At 41.7% G+C, this 19,005-nt stretch overlaps 1 protein-coding gene across 4 annotated transcripts in view; it reads left to right on the plus strand.

Annotated features, from left to right (window-relative positions):
- The window catches only part of FLNC (filamin C), a 74,961-nt gene that overhangs the window by 45,675 nt on the left and 10,281 nt on the right, over nt 1-19,005 (plus strand). For 2 of the 4 annotated variants that reach the window (XM_075345383.1, XM_075345385.1), the window contains 23 exons: nt 1,035-1,161; nt 2,317-2,453; nt 2,547-2,740; nt 3,373-3,486; nt 3,603-3,746; nt 3,996-4,119; nt 4,232-4,392; nt 4,556-4,646; nt 4,948-5,117; nt 5,652-5,769; nt 5,884-6,146; nt 8,074-8,671; nt 11,115-11,288; nt 11,881-12,043; nt 12,252-12,412; nt 12,502-12,669; nt 12,762-12,885; nt 13,704-13,860; nt 16,646-16,835; nt 17,028-17,051; nt 17,184-17,431; nt 17,533-17,628; nt 18,856-18,955. In XM_075345383.1, coding sequence (XP_075201498.1) covers nt 1,035-1,161; nt 2,317-2,453; nt 2,547-2,740; nt 3,373-3,486; nt 3,603-3,746; nt 3,996-4,119; nt 4,232-4,392; nt 4,556-4,646; nt 4,948-5,117; nt 5,652-5,769; nt 5,884-6,146; nt 8,074-8,671; nt 11,115-11,288; nt 11,881-12,043; nt 12,252-12,412; nt 12,502-12,669; nt 12,762-12,885; nt 13,704-13,860; nt 16,646-16,835; nt 17,028-17,051; nt 17,184-17,431; nt 17,533-17,628; nt 18,856-18,955 — 3,846 coding nt within the window. The remainder of the gene's footprint in view (nt 1-1,034; nt 1,162-2,316; nt 2,454-2,546; nt 2,741-3,372; nt 3,487-3,602; nt 3,747-3,995; nt 4,120-4,231; nt 4,393-4,555; nt 4,647-4,947; nt 5,118-5,651; nt 5,770-5,883; nt 6,147-8,073; nt 8,672-11,114; nt 11,289-11,880; nt 12,044-12,251; nt 12,413-12,501; nt 12,670-12,761; nt 12,886-13,703; nt 13,861-16,645; nt 16,836-17,027; nt 17,052-17,183; nt 17,432-17,532; nt 17,629-18,855; nt 18,956-19,005) is intronic. The other 2 variants (XM_075345384.1, XM_075345386.1) reach the window with 1 other exon arrangement.

The following is a 19,005-nucleotide window of genomic DNA, read 5'->3' on the forward strand; positions in this document are numbered from 1 at the left end:
AGCAAAGAAGGCATGTGCATGGTGAGTCTAAATAACCGCCCCCTAAGATGACATAGGGCAAACAAAACAAGAAAGTGAAAACATCTGAATAGAAGTGAAACAGGCAATTAAGGTACAGGAAAGGAAAGACAAGAGAACTGTCAGCCATTTGATAAAGACAAAACAGGCTGTGGTCCAACAGAGTGGGAAACTGACCACACAACCAGCGGTCACTGGATTGAGTCCCGGAGTCAAGCCATGACATAAGGCAATTAAAGGGAACATAGCAGAAGGATTTACTCCTAGAAGATATTAGGATCTCTTTATCAGCCTCATGATATTAATTTTTAATGATCCCTAATCACTTTATGTGTGTGTTTAAAAATTATGTTATATCCTCCCTGACTACAGGTGGCGGACAAGGCAGAGTCATCTGTCAGTCATTGCTACAGCACATTGGGTCACATCCACAATAGTGTGGCTGAAATTCCCGAGCGTGCAGGAAGCACACGTAGGAGGAGAATAAGAAGTACCCCTTCTCCTCCCCACGCTTCCTGCACACTGGGATGTCGGTCACACTGTTGTGGGTGTGAACCAGCGTGCTGTAGCAATAATTGACAGCGGTTCACGACTACTCATAGGCAGGGAGAGTAGGGAGGATTTAACATAGGTTTTAAACACACATAAAACTTTTACATATAAGACAGGGATAATTAAAAACAGTATTTGGAGAGTGATAAAGCTTTCTAATACCTCCTAGGGGTAAATCAGGCTGTCATGCTGTGACTGGTACTGTTATCACAAAAAAGATCCAAAGGCAATATTAGATGTCAATGCGGTTTTAATCTCAGCACATTTCGAAGTTAGCAAACCTCTTCCTCAGGAGCACCACACCAACACAGTGTTCCACTCTTTAGGAAGAAGTTTGCTAACTATTCTATACCTGCGGTCTACTAGAAAAAACCCTATTGCGCTTAAATGTGAGCCCTGCCTTTTTCTAATTATGCTGTGACTGTTATCTTTTAAGTTACTAAATATATTTTCCTATTTTACAGAGGGCACAGAGGAGCCAGTAAAAGTCCGTGATGTTGGGGATAGTGTGTACGAGTGTGACTATTACCCAGTCGTGCCTGGCAAATACACTGTTACCATCACATGGGGTGGATATGCAATTCCTAGAAGGTGAGGATAAAAGCTTTTCTGAATTCATCAGTCAATAAAAAAAAATATAAAATTATTTGTACTTTGTTCCATATGAACAGGATTTGCATGCAGTTACGTTCTTCATATTACAAATAAGTTTCTGATATTCTACAATAATATGAGATAGTACAAGTCAGGATATTTATAGATCATCCATCATAGTATTATAGGTATTTGCTCTTGGAACAAATGTATAACTTCGGGCACCAATTGTTCTTAAAGGCAATCTGTCAGCAGGTTTTTGCTATGTAAGTTGAAGCCAGCATGCTGCAAGGGTTAACACAGAAAGTTCAGGCATGCCTGTTTAATCACAGTCCGATCTTTTGTTTATTTGGCATATTTGATTAGAAACTCATGTGCAGAGAAGTCCGACACGCCCCCTGCTGTAATTGACACCTCACTGTCAATGTACAATCTCTATAGAGAGTCTGGTGTGGGCAGTGATACCTTCCTGGGCTCAGCTACATGACTAAACCTAAAAATTCAGATTGTGTTAAAATGGCTGCAGCCAGTAATCTAAGTGACACATTTTTGGATTCAGTTCAGGAGGTCAAATATCCAGCGGATCACAGGCAAATTTAAAATTCAAGTAGCTTTATTCTTTACATTCTAAAAGTCCACATCATGGAATCCAGCAGACAGGTACAAGGAATACAGAAATGACCATCATCCAACACGTTTCGACATATCAAATTGTCACAAGTCTTATTCATCCATGAATAAGACTTTGTGGTCATTTCTGTATTCCTTGTACCTGTCTGCTGGATTCTATGATGTGGACTTTTAGAATGTAAGGAATAAAGCTACTTGAATTTTAAATTTGCCTGTGATCCTCTGGATATTTGACCTCCTGAATTGTGGATGTCCTCACCTGGGATCATCCGTTCAGGATCAAGTGATCCAGTCCTTCTAACATAATGAGCTGGTATCGTGGTTGTTTATGCAGTTGTTGGATTCAGAATCTCTTTGCCTACATGATGCTGCTCTCAAAAAAGGTAGCAAAAACCTGCTGACAGATTCCCTTTAATATGATCCTTTTTTACCAAGTCTCATTGAGTTAATTTTTCTGTGCAACATACATGCTGTCTGATAGTGCTATATTGTTGAAGTCTTCGTTCTCATGTTCCCCCACAGTCCATTTGAAGTCCATATAAGCCCTGAAGTAGGAGTACAGAAAGTGCGAGCATGGGGACCTGGCCTGGAAACTGGTGTGGTTGGCAAATCAGCAGATTTTGTAGTGGAAGCTATAGGCACAGAAGTCGGAACACTTGGTAAGTGTTTTATGGGGTTAATATAATAAAAAGAATAATAAAATGTCTCATTGCTCAATGTTCCTGACTGTAAAACGTACTTTGCGCCTCCAGGCTTTTCTATTGAGGGGCCCTCGCAAGCAAAAATTGAATGTGATGACAAGGGAGATGGATCATGTGATGTTCGCTATTGGCCAACTGAGCCTGGAGAGTATGCCGTGCATGTGATCTGCGATGATGAAGATATCAAGGATAGCCCCTTCATTGCTCACATTCTACCAGCTAACAACAAAGCCTTTCCGGAGCGGGTAATAACCATGTGATAACGTAGTCTGTGTAAAATTTAGATTGGCAGATGTATTAGTTACATATAATGTGTAGGCTGACTTTCTCTTTAAATAGCCACAGTGGTGGTATCATCATAATTAATCTCTACCTTAAGAAATCAAAAAGTGGCAAAGAGATTGGTGGAATATGATCTTTAACATTTCCGATAGAAAAAGTTGAGTTAGTTTTCTCTTAAGATGCCCATTTATTTTCACAATTCTTTTCACTTCTCTCGCTTTCCCTCTCCTATTTCAGACGTCCCTGTCACTCACACCAGCTGTTCTTGTATAGGTTGTCAGGGAGGGTGAAGGGGACACATTTGTCTAACTGGGCTCTGACCTTTGTAGGCTCTTCTGTTAATCCCTCGTTCCTTTCCAAACATAATATATTATATGACTCCAAAACTATTACTAGCATCAAAGAAACAGAGAATATCTTCGGCTCATGAGCTAGGAGATGACTCGGGACCCTTGGGGCATCCTGGCAGGGAGACAGATAATCCAGCAATGGATTACTGAAAATATACATTGGGGGTTTTATTAGATGAGTCTAGTAAGACACAAATAGGACTTTTTATGGTGGCAAATAAAAGGTTTTATTTTTTAACTTCCAGGTGAAAGCATATGGTCCTGGTCTGGAGCCCACAGGCTGCATAGTAGAACACCCTGCCGAATTCACCATTGATGCCCGTGGTGCTGGAACAGCTGAGCTGAAGATCTATGCTCAGGTAACTAAACTGGTTTTCAACAGAAAAATCCTGATGTACACTACAGGTCATATATCTCATATATATGGTCTACTAAAGATTAACAAATATATTCAGCATTTCATCTTCTCATTCAGGATGCAGAGGGAACACCCATTGACATCAAGATCAAAGACAATGGAGACAACACATATGTGTGTGTTTATGTACCAATCAAGCCAATCAAACACACCATTATCATCTCATGGGGAGGAGTTAACATCCCCAACAGTCCATACCGGGTAAGGCTTTGATGAATGAAAGGGCAGACATACCATTGGTGCAATCTGGGCAGTGACATAGGTGCCCAAGAGATAAAGGGGCCCACTTCAAGTGCCAAAGCAGCTAGCAGACGTCACAGACACATAAAGGGCCCCAGGTACTGTTCTGGCACAGGGGCCCTCTTCAGTCTATGTCCACCACTGTTGGATGGTATTTTGTTCTGCATTTGTTTATATCTTGAATCAAAGTTTACTCTTGCATGTTATCAGGTGTCCGTGGGTGAAGGCAGTCATCCCAGCAAAGTTAAAGTTTATGGACCCGGTGTTGAAAAGACAGGCCTAAAAGCCAATGAGCCAACGTATTTCACTGTGGACTGCAGTGAGGCAGGACAAGGTAAGCCAATTTTAACCGTAATCAACAGCCCCAGTAAATATCATCTAAAAAATTCCTATATTAGCGCCTTCTACTAAACCCATAACTAAGATTGTTTCTGTTTTATCTACAGGAGATGTCAGCATTGGCATTAAATGTGCCCCTGGTGTGGTGGGACCAGCAGAAGCGGATATTGATTTTGACATAATTAAAAATGATAATGATACATTCACAGTGAAATACACTCCACCAGGAGCTGGGAGATACACCATCATGGTCTTGTTCGCTGACCAGGTAAGAGCAGACCAGTGCTACACTACTATGTAATAATAGAATAGGACTTCTAGAAATTAAACCCTATAAATTTATAGAATTTATCTATTTTAAGACCCAGTAACAAGGGGTTACAATAACATATCATTCTGTTACCCAATATTAAATGTATTATCTCCTGCAGGAAATACCAATTAGTCCTTTCCGAGTCAAGGTAGACCCATCACATGACGCCACCAAAGTAAAAGCAGAAGGACCAGGGCTCAACCGCACAGGTAATAGATACCATTACTTATGGGTGAAATATAGAGATGGTGTTGTGAACTGTAGGAATAAATACATTGACTAGATATTGTTATTAGTAATCCTAAAACACAAATATTTCAGTGAAAATTATATTTGTCTTGTGCATGGTATGACATTAGCTGTGCATGTACAGTATACATGTATCATGTAAAATATATATATACTTGTTTTTACATGATTGCCTTTTTTATCATAGATTATTTTTTTACCAGTATATGGTAGGAAGTTGAAAAAATAAAGTCCCGTATAACACGTTCTTTTTCCATACAGGAGTGGAAGTTGGTAAGCCCACTCATTTCACAGTATACACCAAGGGTGCGGGAAAGGCAAAGCTGGATGTTCAGTTTACTGGAACCATAAAGGGTGAGGTTGTCCAAGACTTTGAAATCATTGACAACCATGACTACTCATACACTGTGAAGTATACAGCTGTGCAACAGGTATGAGCCAGTATATGAATAATCTTGAAATTGTATATGTTTATGCCTTCAAAGTACTTGATGCTCTGATTAAAATATTCAAGTTTTATTAACATCCCATGTGAAAAATCCAGTTTTTAGTGGCTCCACACAAGCTGCATGAAGATATCAGCATCGACAACAAATAGATAGTTTTCTAGCCAACACGTTTCTGATCTGTGGTCCTCAGGTCAGTTGGATGGAGAGCTGTTTGTTGCCTATGTTGTTATAATCTACATGTACCTTGTGTGGAGCTACTGAAATCTGAATCTTTTACATTGGACGTTAATATAACTTACAAGATTTTAATCAGAGCATAAAGTGCTGGCTTATACTTTGGATTTATTTGATTGCTGGGAAAGTGAAAATGCCGTTCTCTGACTAAGAGACCCACCTGAAGTTTTTTTTCTTCACTGTCCAAGGGTTCGTTGATGGCAATTATTTCCTTTCTTTCGAGATATAGCTGGTAGCACATGTAAAGATATCTATAAATGTGATGTTCTTTTGCTTTAACAGGGAAACATAACCATCTCAGTAACCTATGGAGGGGATCCTATCCCGAAGAGCCCTTTTATTGTCAGCGTGGCTCCCCCTCTTGACCTTGGCAAGGTTAAAGTGCAAGGACTTAACAACAGTAAGTCACAACTTAAAAGAAAGACTTCCCTAAGTTTCCTATTCACATTTTATATGAATGTCTATAACGTGTGCGCCTCATGTATGCTCATGTCCAGCCTTTTCTTCTTCTCAGAGGTGGATGTTGGAAAGGATCAGGAATTCTCTATTAATACAAGTGGAGCCGGCGGTCAGGGCAAGGTAGATGTGAAGATAACATCTCCATCACGTCGACCAATTCCCTGCAAAGTGGAGACTGGAGTCACCAGTGAAATCCACACTGTAAAGTATATGCCTCCCGAGGAGGGACCATACAAGGTGGACATTACCTATGATGGCCATCCTGTGCCAGGGAGCCCGTTCTCAGTGGAGGCAGTAATGCCACCTGATCCGTCTAAGGTAATTCAATTGTGGTTTATAATTCTTAGATTTTTTGCTATTTTTTATATCTAGGTTTGGGTTTTTCTACACATTTCTTATTCTCTGACTCCACAATATTTGTCATATCTTCAATACTTTAGTTTTTTCTCTTGCTTTTTCATTTCTGGCACGTGCATGTTTTTAGCCATCTGTTTCTCATTGTGATGTGTGCAGCATGCAGGGTGAGTGTCAGGCCGGAGCGGCCAGAAAGGAGGGGGACCATATCAATGTTTAAATAAACCCCTGATTAAGATATGGAAACAGCCCCTGGGGAAACATCAGACTTGGGGTTGGAGAATGCATACCCCAAAACGCTTCTCATTTATTGCATATCCTATATATTATTACTTCTGGCAGCTTATCATGGCTGATCATCTTAACAAAAAGGCCGAGTAAAGGACTTGTCCCTTGACGCTGATACAACAAGGCTGGACGGTGTTTGTGCTCTATGGGTCACCGCATTAAATGATAATTATGTAATTCAAGGTTATTACAATCTTCATAAAACAGACACTGTTGTAAAAATGTCTAAATTCGGACATATGGTAAATCTGTACTGTATGGACCTAACTAGGGAATCTTCATTACCAAAGTTTGCTGTACCTTAGCACGGTTTCCATTTCTACCACATGTGCCTGTTTTATTACTGCCGCTTGTGGAGAAAAGTGGGTTTGGATTTAGACAGACATGCTGTAGTTATTTCCCAATTTATTTAGTTTGTGCCTGGATCCTATAATTCCTTTTAAGCATGTGTAAAACATCAAGTATTATGGGTTAACGGAAATTACTAAATTTACTGCAACTTAAGGCAATAGAGAACATAATAGTACAATCAGTGAGATGTACGCTGAAAAAGTCTGCACTGAAATAAAGGCATTTTTGTACTAAGCAGCTCAATCTGGATGTTTTATTAAAGCACCACTCCAGTGTTTATTGGGTTTTCTCAGCGCTGAAGTGGTACTTTACCCTCCGGCAGCTTCGTCCTTTTTCAGTGTCGTTTTGGTCCCGCGCACCATCTAGTCCTAGTAAATTTCTGTCTGCCCGCAAGTCAGATGTTATGTCACAAGTGCTCAATACAACTCTATGAGAGCGAGAATGAGGATCTCATAGACTTGTATTGATTTGTAATCTCCGGCGCTCTATGAAACACTGGAGCAGCCAGCAGGTCACAAATTGCTGGAGACCGACAGGAGCACCGCTTGAAAAAGATGACTATTGCAACAGGTGAGTATAAGACTAAAGGGGGCTTTACACGCTGCGACATCGCTAATGCGGAGTCGTTGGGGTCACGGAATTTGTGACGCACATCCGGCCGCATTAGCGATGTTGCTGCGTGTGACACTGATGAGCGATTTTGCATCGTTGCAAAAACTTGCAAAATCGCTCATCGGTGACATGGGGGTCCATTCTCGATTATCGTTACTGCAGCAGTAACGATGTAGTTTGTCGGTCCTGCGGCAGCACACATCGCTCTGTGTGACGCCGCAGGAACGAGGAACCTCTCCTTACCTGCCTCCCGGCCGCTATGAGGAAGGAAGGAGGTGGGCGGGATGTTCCGGCCACTCATCTCCGCCCCTCCGCTTCTATTGGGCGGCCGCTCAGTGACGTCGCTGTGATGCCGCACGGACCGCCCCCTTAGAAAGGAGGTGGTTCGCCGGTCACAGCGACGTCGCCGGGCAGGTAAGTATGTGTGACGGGTCTGCGCGATGTTGTGCGGCACGGGCAGCGATTTGCCCGTGTCGCACAACAGATGGGGGCAGGTACCCACGCAGCGTGTAAAGTAGCCTTTAGATTTAAAGAACCACTCTCAAACTGATATCGAAGACCTTTTTTTTTAAAGTAAAGGGAATACCCCTTTAATCATTTACATGAATAACTATACCAGATATTACTTTTTTTTCCCTAGGTTCGTGCCTATGGACCAGGGCTAAAAGGAGGGTTTGTGGGTAAGCCTGCACCATTTGCCATTGACACCAAAGGAGCTGGTACAGGAGGTCTTGGCCTGACAGTAGAAGGACCATGTGAAGCCAAGATTGAATGCCAGGATAATGGCGATGGCTCTTGTTCAGTTTCATACCTCCCAACGGAGCCAGGAGAATATTCTATCAATATCCTGTTTGCAGATGCCCACATCCCTGGTTCACCATTTAAGGCTGACATTAGGCCCGTGTTCGATCCTAGCAAAGTGACCGCAAGTGGACCTGGCTTAGAAAGGGGAAAGGCTGGTGAGGTGGCCACCTTTACAGTGGATTGCTCCAAAGCTGGGGATGCTGAGCTCACCATTGAGATCCTATCAGATTCAGGGGCTAAAGCTGAGGTTCTCATTCAGAATAACAGCGATGGCACCTACAGTATTACATACATCCCATCATGCTCTGGGGCTTACACCATCACAATCAAATATGGAGGACACGCAGTGCCAAAGTTTCCAGTCCAGGTTAATGTGGAACCAGCTGTGGACACCAGTGGAGTGAAGGTTTATGGCCCAGGAGTAGAGCCCAGAGGTAAGGATGATGGAAAAACTAATATGATATATTTTGTAAGTCTAATTCTGCAATATAGCTTAAGTATCATTGCAATGTACCATACCGTAGATTGCAGATCCAGCCTGCATCTATGCTTTACATATTTATAAGATGAGGTTGTGCTTCTTGGAGAAAGGTACTTTACTTAGTCACCCTGGAGCAGATTACTTATAGAGTATGCCTAACTTTAGAGGTAACGTCCAGACAATATATATATTTACAGTGGATGTAATTTATACAATAATGTGCTTCACATTTTATTCAGAGTTATTCGCTATATATAACCCAGAACTGAATCCAGAGCTCTGCTAGTCATCAGTGGAAACAGTCAGTGAGCTTGTCATCACACAAATCCCTATTGACTTAACGGAGTGTCTATAATGCGGGGAGACAGTTAGCTATTCCTATATTAGATAACTATGCAGCGCCTTTCAAAAATGGGCACACTGCAGGATACAAGTCCCCAATGTGAAGTCTGGGCAGAATCTAAAGTACCAAGGGTACTGAGAGATTTTACCTCAGACGTTTGAAGCCTGCAAATGCAGGGGGACAGTTTTTGCTCTTATTTTATTCTTGTTGCTCCCCCATACAATTCCAGAGATAGGGGCCTTTAGTGCTCATTTTTATGGTGTTTACCACTGTAGCGTTGCTCACTGGGTAATAATGCAAAGCAGCCTAAAGACACGCCCCAGAGGATCCTGTGTATCACGCCTTTTTGATAAAGACAGTAAAAATGATCAGCAAACAGTATGGCTGGGGAGTGGCAGGAATGAAATAAGAGCAAAAACTAAACGAAAAACTGCAGGAGGAAAATGCGCAACAGGGTTTTATCCAGCGCTTTTTTTGTAAAAAAATATTTGCCGGCATGCATCTCTGAGGCAGATGGAAGGGGCAAAGGCTGATGGGGAGAGCGGTGGCAGATGGAGGGGGCAGCGGCTGATGGGGAGAGCGGTGGCAGATGGAGGGGGCAGTGGCTGATGGAGGGGGGGAGGCAGATGGAGGGGGCAGCGGCGGATGGAGGGGGGTAGGCAGATGGAGGGGGCAGCGGCTGATGGAGGGGGGAGGCAGATGGAGGGGGCAGCGGCTGATGGGGAGAGCAGCGGCAGATGGAGGGGGGACAGCAGATGGAGATGGAGGGGGCAGCAGCTGATTGGGAGAGCGGTGGCAGATGGAGGGGGCAGCGGCTGATGGGGAGAGCAGCGGCAGATGGAGGGGGCAGCGGCTGATGGAGGGGGGAGGCAGATGGAGGGGGCAGCGGCTGATGGGGAGAGCAGCGGCAGATGGATGGGGCAGCGGCTGATGGAGGGGGGAGGCAGATGGAGGGGGCAGCGGCTGATGGGGAGAGCAGCGGCAGATGGAGGCGGGACAGCAGATGGAGGGGGGGCGCTTGCGGCTACAACTTACTGATGCGGCACTTGCAGGGATCGCTCTCCTCAGCTTCCAAGGATGGAGTGAAGCTGAGGGGAGCAGTCACCGGCCCCAGATCCACAGTGATTGGAGAGATCGGGCACAAGGCTGGTCTCTCCAATCAGAGCTGGGGGCGAGTGAAGCAGAGGTCACCCAGCTCCAGCCAATGATCAGTGCTATAGCTGCACTGATCATGGCTGGATTTCAATATTTCAGCAATTTTCAATGGCTGAAACATTACAGTGGCTGTGATTGGCTGAGCGGCGTTCGTCAGCCAATCACAGTCTCCGTAGGTCCGGGGATTTTCCGGTACGCCAAGCCAACATGTACCACCGCAAAGAAAGCAGTGGTCTTATCCAACAAACATGCAAAAGTGATAAGGGAATCTGCTCACCTTATGGGGTTGTTTGTCACACAATAATTAAACCAGGCCACAGCCAATATGTTAGGGTTAGAAGTCAGAAATACTAAAAATTAATCCCCATTAAAAAATAACTTTTAATAATACCATTAAAAGGTCATAAACCAAATTACAAAACACACAATATAAATGCAGGGTGTATAATAAAGAAAACTAGGAGGGAGAAGGGATAAAAATAACCCTATAAAGCCCTAATCAAGCTCTACCTACCTAGCAATGGAGGGTATGATGCCCTAGGATTGTGGCGCCCCCATTCACCGACGGGAGACCCTGGATGATCCTATAAAACCCTGCAAAGGCCAAACAAACATCAAACAATTACATAAACAGCCCCATCAAGATGAGATGGAGACATCAGAAACTTATCTGAGAGTATCCAAAGACAGAGTCCCGACGCGTTTCGTCCCAAAGATGCCAGGGGATCATCAGGGGACAGACCCAGGAGGCAAATCACCAATGCAGGAGCCTTCCTGGGGCACCAGAACGATGGTGCACGAAGGCGATAAGAGCAAAAACTAGTCACATTATTCTATAAGCAGTAGTACAGGAATACATGAGGACACATTGTTAACTATGTTACTTTCCTTCTGTCAGGTGTATTACGTGAGGTCACTACAGAATTTACCGTGGATGCTCGCTCATTAACAAAGACCGGTGGTAGTCATGTGACCACCCGCATCATCAGCCCTTCAGGCGCTGTCACTGAAAGCTTTATAGCGGATAATGGAGACGGCACATATCATGTGCAGTATACGGCTTATGAGGATGGTAAGATAATATTTATTCATTTATTATATAGTGCCAATAATTCCACAACAATTCATATACAGTATATCGGCATCACTGTCCCCATTGGGGCTCACAATCTAAATTCCCTATCAGTATATGTTTGGAGTGTAGAGGAAACCGGAAAACCCAGAGGAAACCCACACAAACACGGGGAGAACATACAAACTCCTCACAGATGTTGGCCTTGGTGGGATTTGACAAGACTGTGATGCTAACCACTGAGCCACCGTGCCACTCCAAGTCTAAATTATTTATGGCAAGAAATACAGTCAGAAAATGTCATTTTGTTTCTGATTGGCCTTTAGCTTTATTTGGTTGATGTCTTGAAATATTTAAAGTAAAAACAGAGATGAACAGAATAATCCTAAATTATGGCGCTACCGTAGTAGAAAATAGGCAACTTTCAGTTCATTGGCAAATCTCAAAAAACTATCTTGGCCAGTTACCTCAGCGAATGTGTTATATGTGGAATGAGAAAGAACAATTATGGATTAGTTTTCTATAGCTTCTGTTAATGCTATATCACACTTTTCTGTAGACAACGGTTCATCATCATCTTTTACACCAACAGGTATTCATTTAGTGGAGGTACTATATGATGAAGTTCCAGTGCCTAAGAGCCCATTCCGGGTCCCTGTAACTGAGGGCTGTGATCCATCCCGTGTAAGAGCATATGGCCCTGGGCTAGAAGGAGGTCTTCTTAATAAGTCTAACCGCTTCACTGTAGAAACAAGGTACGGACATTATGTAGCTTAAAATCCCACTGTCATATGTCACAGTTTTATATTCAAGGTCCAAAAACCTACACAAGTTTGGTTAAGTGTCCAAAGGTTCTATTTTATGTTTCAGTAACTTTTATTACACTTTATATGTTAAGCTGATTACAATCCAAAATTCTAGATACTCTCTAGAATACTGAAACTCTTGTTTCTCTTACTACAGGGGTGCTGGCACTGGCGGCCTCGGACTGGCAATTGAAGGTCCTTCTGAAGCAAAAATGTCATGTAAAGACAATAAAGATGGCAGCTGTAGTGTGGAATATATCCCTTTCACACCAGGAGAGTATGATGTCAACATCACTTTTGGTGGGAGACCAATCCCAGGTATAGTAAATGGGACATTTTTCTTTTGCCATGAAAGAAAATGAAGTTTGGACTGATGGGATATAACAAAGTTATTTTGATTGTTGCAGGAAGTCCTTTCCGTGTTCCAGTAAAGGAGGTGGTAGACCCTAGCAAAGTAAAGTGTTCTGGTCCTGGCTTGGGGGCTGGTGTTAGAGCCCATGTTCCCCAGACCTTCACTGTAGACTGCAGCAAGGCTGGACTGGCACCTCTAGAAGTGTTGGTGCATGGACCGTCAGGTACCTAAGAGCAATAACAGTACTAAAATGTGAAAATAAGAGAATATGTGAATGAACATTAAAAGTCGCCTATCTTGTATTGAACGCTATAGGTTTGGCAGAGCCAGTAGATGTACGCGATAATGGTGATGGAACTCATACTGTAAATTATACACCTGCCACAGACGGCCCATACACTGTATCTGTGAAATATGCGGACCAGGAGGTGCCACGAAGGTAACAATCGCATAAAAGGCTGTGAAGAGGACCTGTCACTAGGTCAAAAGTCAACAAGTTTTACTCTTATTTCATTCCTGCTGATCCCTTGTATTTTGTTTATGTTTTTCAATCCGCCATACGGATTTAGAATTGTGTATCTTTTTATTCACTGTTGATTTTGATGGTTTTTACAAGAAGGTTTGGTTCACCGGATTCTCTGGGGTGTGTCTTTAGGCTGCTCTGCATAATTATCCTGTGAGCAAAGCCCCCTTAGAAAAGACCATAAAAAAAAGAAAAAAAAATAGGTTATTCGAATAGATGGAATAAAACAAGACCAATCACTGGATCCTTTTGACCTTGTGACAGTAGCTCTTTAAAGGGAATCTGTCAGCAGGCTTTTGCTATGTAATCTGAGGACAGCACCCTGTAGGGGTTAAAAAATAAAAATCCACTATGCGTCTCTCATCAGTCTGTGTGCTGTTGTATACTTAAACTAAAGGCTTTATCATCTGGTGATTATCATTGCTGGACTACATTGTCTCCTGCATGGCAGTCTGGCACGCCCCCTGTTCTGATTGGCACCTCACTGTTGATGTACAATCTTTGTTGAGAGCCTGGTGTGGGCAGGAAAGCTCTTCTGCTTTGATAAATCTAAAAGCTCTGATTGTGTCAGAACTGCTGAACCCAGTAATCTAAGTGCTATATCATTGGATTAGGGTCTCTTTGCTTACATCATGCTGCTCTCAGATGAGGCAACAAAAACCTGCTGACAGATTACCTTTACGCTCTATCAAAGTAGTGTCAAAAGCCTTTAACATCGTATTTATTTTTTACAGCCCCTTCAAGATCAAGGTACTGCCTACTCATGATGCAAGCAAAGTGCGTGCTAGTGGACCAGGTCTCAACACAGCCGGTATCCCAGCCAGCTTGCCTGTTGAGTTTACCATTGATGCTCGTGATGCAGGCGAGGGGCTCCTGACTGTCCAGATTCTGGTGAGTACAATGCTTGCTCCTGTATGTAAAGTTAACAGTAACTCAATTTCCTGCACAACTTCTACTGTTTCATGTAATCGACTTCTTACTATATTACGTGTCAGTACAGTATTATTACATGTAGTTTAGAATTCTATGGAACCATAATTCTAAGAAGATTTTATCCACTTTTTTTTACCTTTTTAATGTGATAAAATAGTTAAAAGAATGACTGCTTATCTAGGAACACAATCCCTGTCCATATGGTATATTTATAAAAACAAGTGACCCCATTGAGGGCTTCTCGAGCAGCTGGGAGATTTGTACATCCCGTTAGAATGAGCTCATTCATATTTTAGCACTGCTGAATGTAACAGTAAATCTCCCCCTAGTGGAAGCATGGGGAGAATCTTCAGACGTCAGGCTAAAAGATAGTAACGAATGTAAAAAAATGATATTTTAACAAAAGAAACCCCTCAACTCTTAACTGTGCTATTGTTTTAATACATAGTATGCAGCCTTATTAGGAAAGCTACAATAGCTGGTATAATGTGTAATAATTGTTTCATTTTACTACAGTTATATATTCCTTCAATATATATTCATCATATTTATGTAGCACAATCTGCTATATGAAATATTTAACCATCTGATGTGAAGCTGTTATCTGTTTCATTCATAATTTTATTAAAATTAAAGGGAATCTGTCAGCAGGTTTTTGCTACCTCATCTGAGGAGACCCTGAATCCAACCATGTATCATTTAGATTACTGGATGTAGTGGTTCTGACACAATCAGGGTTTTTAGATTTAGCCATCTAGCAGAGCTGAGAAAGCTATCCACGCCCACACCAGGCACGGCCATGGGTCAGAGAGAATAACCATATAATAACTATATAGGTGACATATTCACTGAAAACGAATAATCTATCAAATATAGAGTAGAAAAATCCACCATAAATTAGATTTGAGTGAATTTATGGAATATCAAAAAGTACCTCAAGACAATACAAATATATTAAAATTAACAGCCAAGGGTGAAGACTCAGGTATAAATTAGGGTACACTTTAGACCTTTGATATATACAGGGGCAGTGATTAGAGTAGTAAGGAATTAAAACCTTCAGCATCAAATGTATGAACATATACATGGCATGATTTAGAGAGGCGTACATAAGTATAAATGTCAGATGAGTAAACCAAATATTACATGAATGAATCAATGACTAAAGTAGGTGAGGTAACCAACAGTGTGAAGAGATAACAATCAGTTAATCTAAGGCAAATCACTACTTACCCATTACTCTTGATGTCTGAATGTGCATCTTCAAACCCGACGCGCGTTTCACTTAAGCTTTCTTAGGGTGTTGTGTCTTACTATGCAATGGTGTGTGTTAAATCCCTACAGGTTTACAAACTGGGTCAGCATAATTGAGGCGCATTTGTGCTTTTGCTCACTCTGTACACGCATCACCTCAGGCTATCCAGGTGACGGAAGGGATGCGAAATGTCACAATGTCCATAGTCAGTGAGCTGCTAATCACAGAAGGGGGAGTGTTGAACTACCCGACATGAGACAATGCAGTCTAAGCAATGATAAAGTCCTGGTGCTAAAACAATCATTGCAAGTAAACAACCTCAGGAAGCTTAATAAGAAATGCATCACTGAAATCTGTGATTTAACCCACACAGCATGCTGTCCTCAGATTACATGGCAAAAAACTGCTGACATGTTCCTTTGAATAACATGAGTTTTAGAATATCAGCAAATGTAGTATTTGAAAACATTTAGGCAATATTCACATGCAGCGGTTTTTTTTGCTGCATTTTTTATGCAAATTAAAAGCTGTTTTTTACAGTACCAGAATCTCTGAGTTTTCAGAAATCTCATGTACACAGTTTTATTTTCCTGATGGAATTTGTGTTTTTGAAGCAATTCTTCAGGTATAAAGCAATGAGAAAGTGAGAAAACAAGTGGTTTTTGCAGCATTTTCCCGATTTTTCGCTGTTTTTGGAGGCAATCTTGGTGAATTAAACATGTACTGTAGACAAAGCACATGTGTAATTTTCACCAAGAAAACACTGAAAACAAATGTGACCAAGACACTGTGAAAACCCTACAAACGGGTATTTTGAGCACAGTGTTTTTACTGCTAAGAGAGCGGGTTTTGGCTGTAATAAAGAAACGCAGCAAAAACTCTGTGTGTGAACATAGCCTTACACTTTTAACAAAAAGATGAATAGAAAAGCGTCCACTTCTATTACCCATAGACAGATATTCTCCACTGATGGTTCACATTAAATAGGTGGAAAGGTAATAGAGAAGTTGGAACTCCGACAATACAAGAATTAATCCTCAGCTTACAGTCACCATCTGGCAAGAGTGAAATATTCACACAGGCATTAGTGAGTCACACAACTCCGGATACATGATATTCTGCAGACAGAAAGGGTACCTTGACATCTTTAGACACTGGCGGACACAGACAGAAGAGGGCAAGAACATTACATGGGCTCTGTGCAGTGCAATGGCAGCTGCGTTGTAGGCCACCAATTAAATGTCCGCCCGTGCCTTTAGGACATGATTAGGGAAGGAGCAGTGAGGGGATAGTAGTATATAAAGTGGTGTTTGCATAGAAATAGGAAATATGAGGTTGTGCAACAAAAATGTGGCTTTAGAGTTGATGTACTTATTACTGCCGAAAGTAACATCTAATTTGTTAATAAGGGATATTATTTTCAGTATTTCACAAATTTTGATTGCATGTATAAAATAAAAACATTATTCTATTTTTCCCTGTCTATAGGACCCTGAAGGAAAGCCAAAAAAAGCGAATATTCGGGGAAATGGGGACGGCACCTATACAGTGTCTTATGTGCCAGACATGGCAGGAAGATACACCATTACCATTAAATATGGGGGTGACGAAATTCCCTTCTCTCCTTTCCGAATTCACGCAGTTCCCACCGGTGACGCCAGCAAGTGCTTAGTGACAGGTGCGCTCCAATCAATCAATCTATGTACATCTCTGCAGAATATGTTAGTGCTATATATGCAACAGGAAATAATTAAATCTGTGTTTTTTATGTTTTATATGGGTTGTATTGATTGATATTAAGTACATACAAAATGGAGACTCTATTACAGGTAACCCTTAATTAAACAATTTTTTTTTCTATTCTTTTTAGTGTCCCTTGGAGGACATGGATTAGGTAAGTTTTCATGTATTAGAGTTTAGGATAAACTCATTGCAGTCAAGGAGAAAGCCATTCTTAGTTTTATTTTAATATGTGATATTTGAATGGCTGCTGTCTAGAAAGTAATAGTGTTCCTTTATTATTCAGGAGCCTGTCTAGGACCCACCATTCAGATTGGAGAGGAGACAGTCATCACGGTGGATGCTAAAGCAGCAGGAAAGGGAAAAGTTACCTGCAAGGTGTCTACACCAGATGGAGCAGAACTTGACGTAGATGTGGTGGAAAATCAGGATGGTACTTTTGATATTTACTACACAGCACCTGAACCAGGGAAATACGTCATCACCATTCGGTTTGGCGGAGAACACATTCCCAACAGTCCCTTCCATGTTGTGGTAAGTTTCTACTGATTGTTGGGAGATGATCCATGTGCAATTTCCCCATTTACTTGTCCCTTTTCCGTGATTTAACTGTTCACTTCCCTCCCTACTGCCAGGCTTGTGATACCATCCCAATCATAGAGGAGCCATGTGACACTGTGCAGCTCCATCAGCCCTATGCTGCACACCTTCCCGGCTATCCAACTCACTGGGTATATCACAGAGAATTCTCTTCTCTAGCGCTCTTTCCCTATCCATCTAGAACTCTACGCTCCATCTAATGCTTTCCTGTATACTTTTACCACGCCACCTTGTGTTTCCATTGTTCCGTACATCCAGATGGTATTCAGATCTAAGTTTTATGCTATGTGCACACAGATTTTTTCAAGTTTTTTAACAAGTCTGCTCTAAAAAAAATGCCTGAAAAATCACTTGAAAGAATCAGTTCCATAGTGAAACCACTTTTCTATTCATATATTCAGTGTATTGAGTCAGTGTTTTTCCCTCTTCTGGCTTTGAAAAATACTTGGTGGAAAAAAGAAAGCACTTGTCACTTCTAATAGAATTCACTCCAAACTAGGCTTTGTCCAAAAAAAAGGCTGGAAAAAACACTTCAGTAAAAAAGCATCTCTCCACCATTGCTTTAGGAAATAGAAACTTTCTGCAAAAACTCTGCAAAGAAGTGTTTCATCAAGAGGTTTCCACTTGAAAATTAATTTTTCAGCACCTTTGTGCACATACTGTTAAACTAGTTGCATATCTAAAAGAACAGCCGTGTGTGCTTCATGGATGACCCGGATGATTAGAATTTCGATTCGACCATATTAACACCAGTCAGTGCACTAGAAGAAGCTTTTGTGGGCAACACTTTATCAGCTTATATTTTTGTAGCAGTGAAGTATAGGATAATTATTAATATACTGACCAAACCTTCTAAGCGGTGATGATCGCTGCCAAACTCTACTATCAACTGTAAAGGTTTAGGTCATTGAAGCCCAACACAAAGCAGAGCCCCAACCCCTGGAGCAGTAAATAAAAGCCTCCTCTTAAGGTCCTGCATATGAGTACGACAGTAACAGATCTCTAAATGGAACCAAAAGGGTTTGGTTACTCCATAGTTTTATTATTTGGTGGTGGTCTGAACTCACACACTCCTCCACTCCGATCTGTTCCATGTTTCCCTAATCTATTGGATTACCTTCAGGTGGACTTTCCACCTGAATCTGGACATTTGGTCTGTGAAGTAGAATATGATACATTCTTGTATCCACCTTTATCTATTCTTTTGCCTTCTTCTGTTTGCCATTATTTCCTCTATACCTTCAATAACTTGCATCCTCTGAATTATGCATTTGTTTCTTTATCATATTCACTTGTTTACTTGATACTGTCACTTGTAAGGACATAGATGATTGACGGCCCTACTTGACTCATTTCAGGCTACTGAAGAACCTGTTGTTCCTGTTGATACTTTGGACTCAATGCTTAGGCCATTCAACCTAGTGATTCCTTTTACTGTGCAGAAAGGAGAAATTACAGGTATGGAAATCCAGTCAAGACTACAGAACTCATGTTATTTTAGAAAAGTT

The sequence above is a fragment of the Anomaloglossus baeobatrachus genome, chromosome 4 (genome assembly GCF_048569485.1).
Source record: "Anomaloglossus baeobatrachus isolate aAnoBae1 chromosome 4, aAnoBae1.hap1, whole genome shotgun sequence".
NCBI classification, from domain to species: domain Eukaryota; kingdom Metazoa; phylum Chordata; class Amphibia; order Anura; family Aromobatidae; genus Anomaloglossus; species Anomaloglossus baeobatrachus.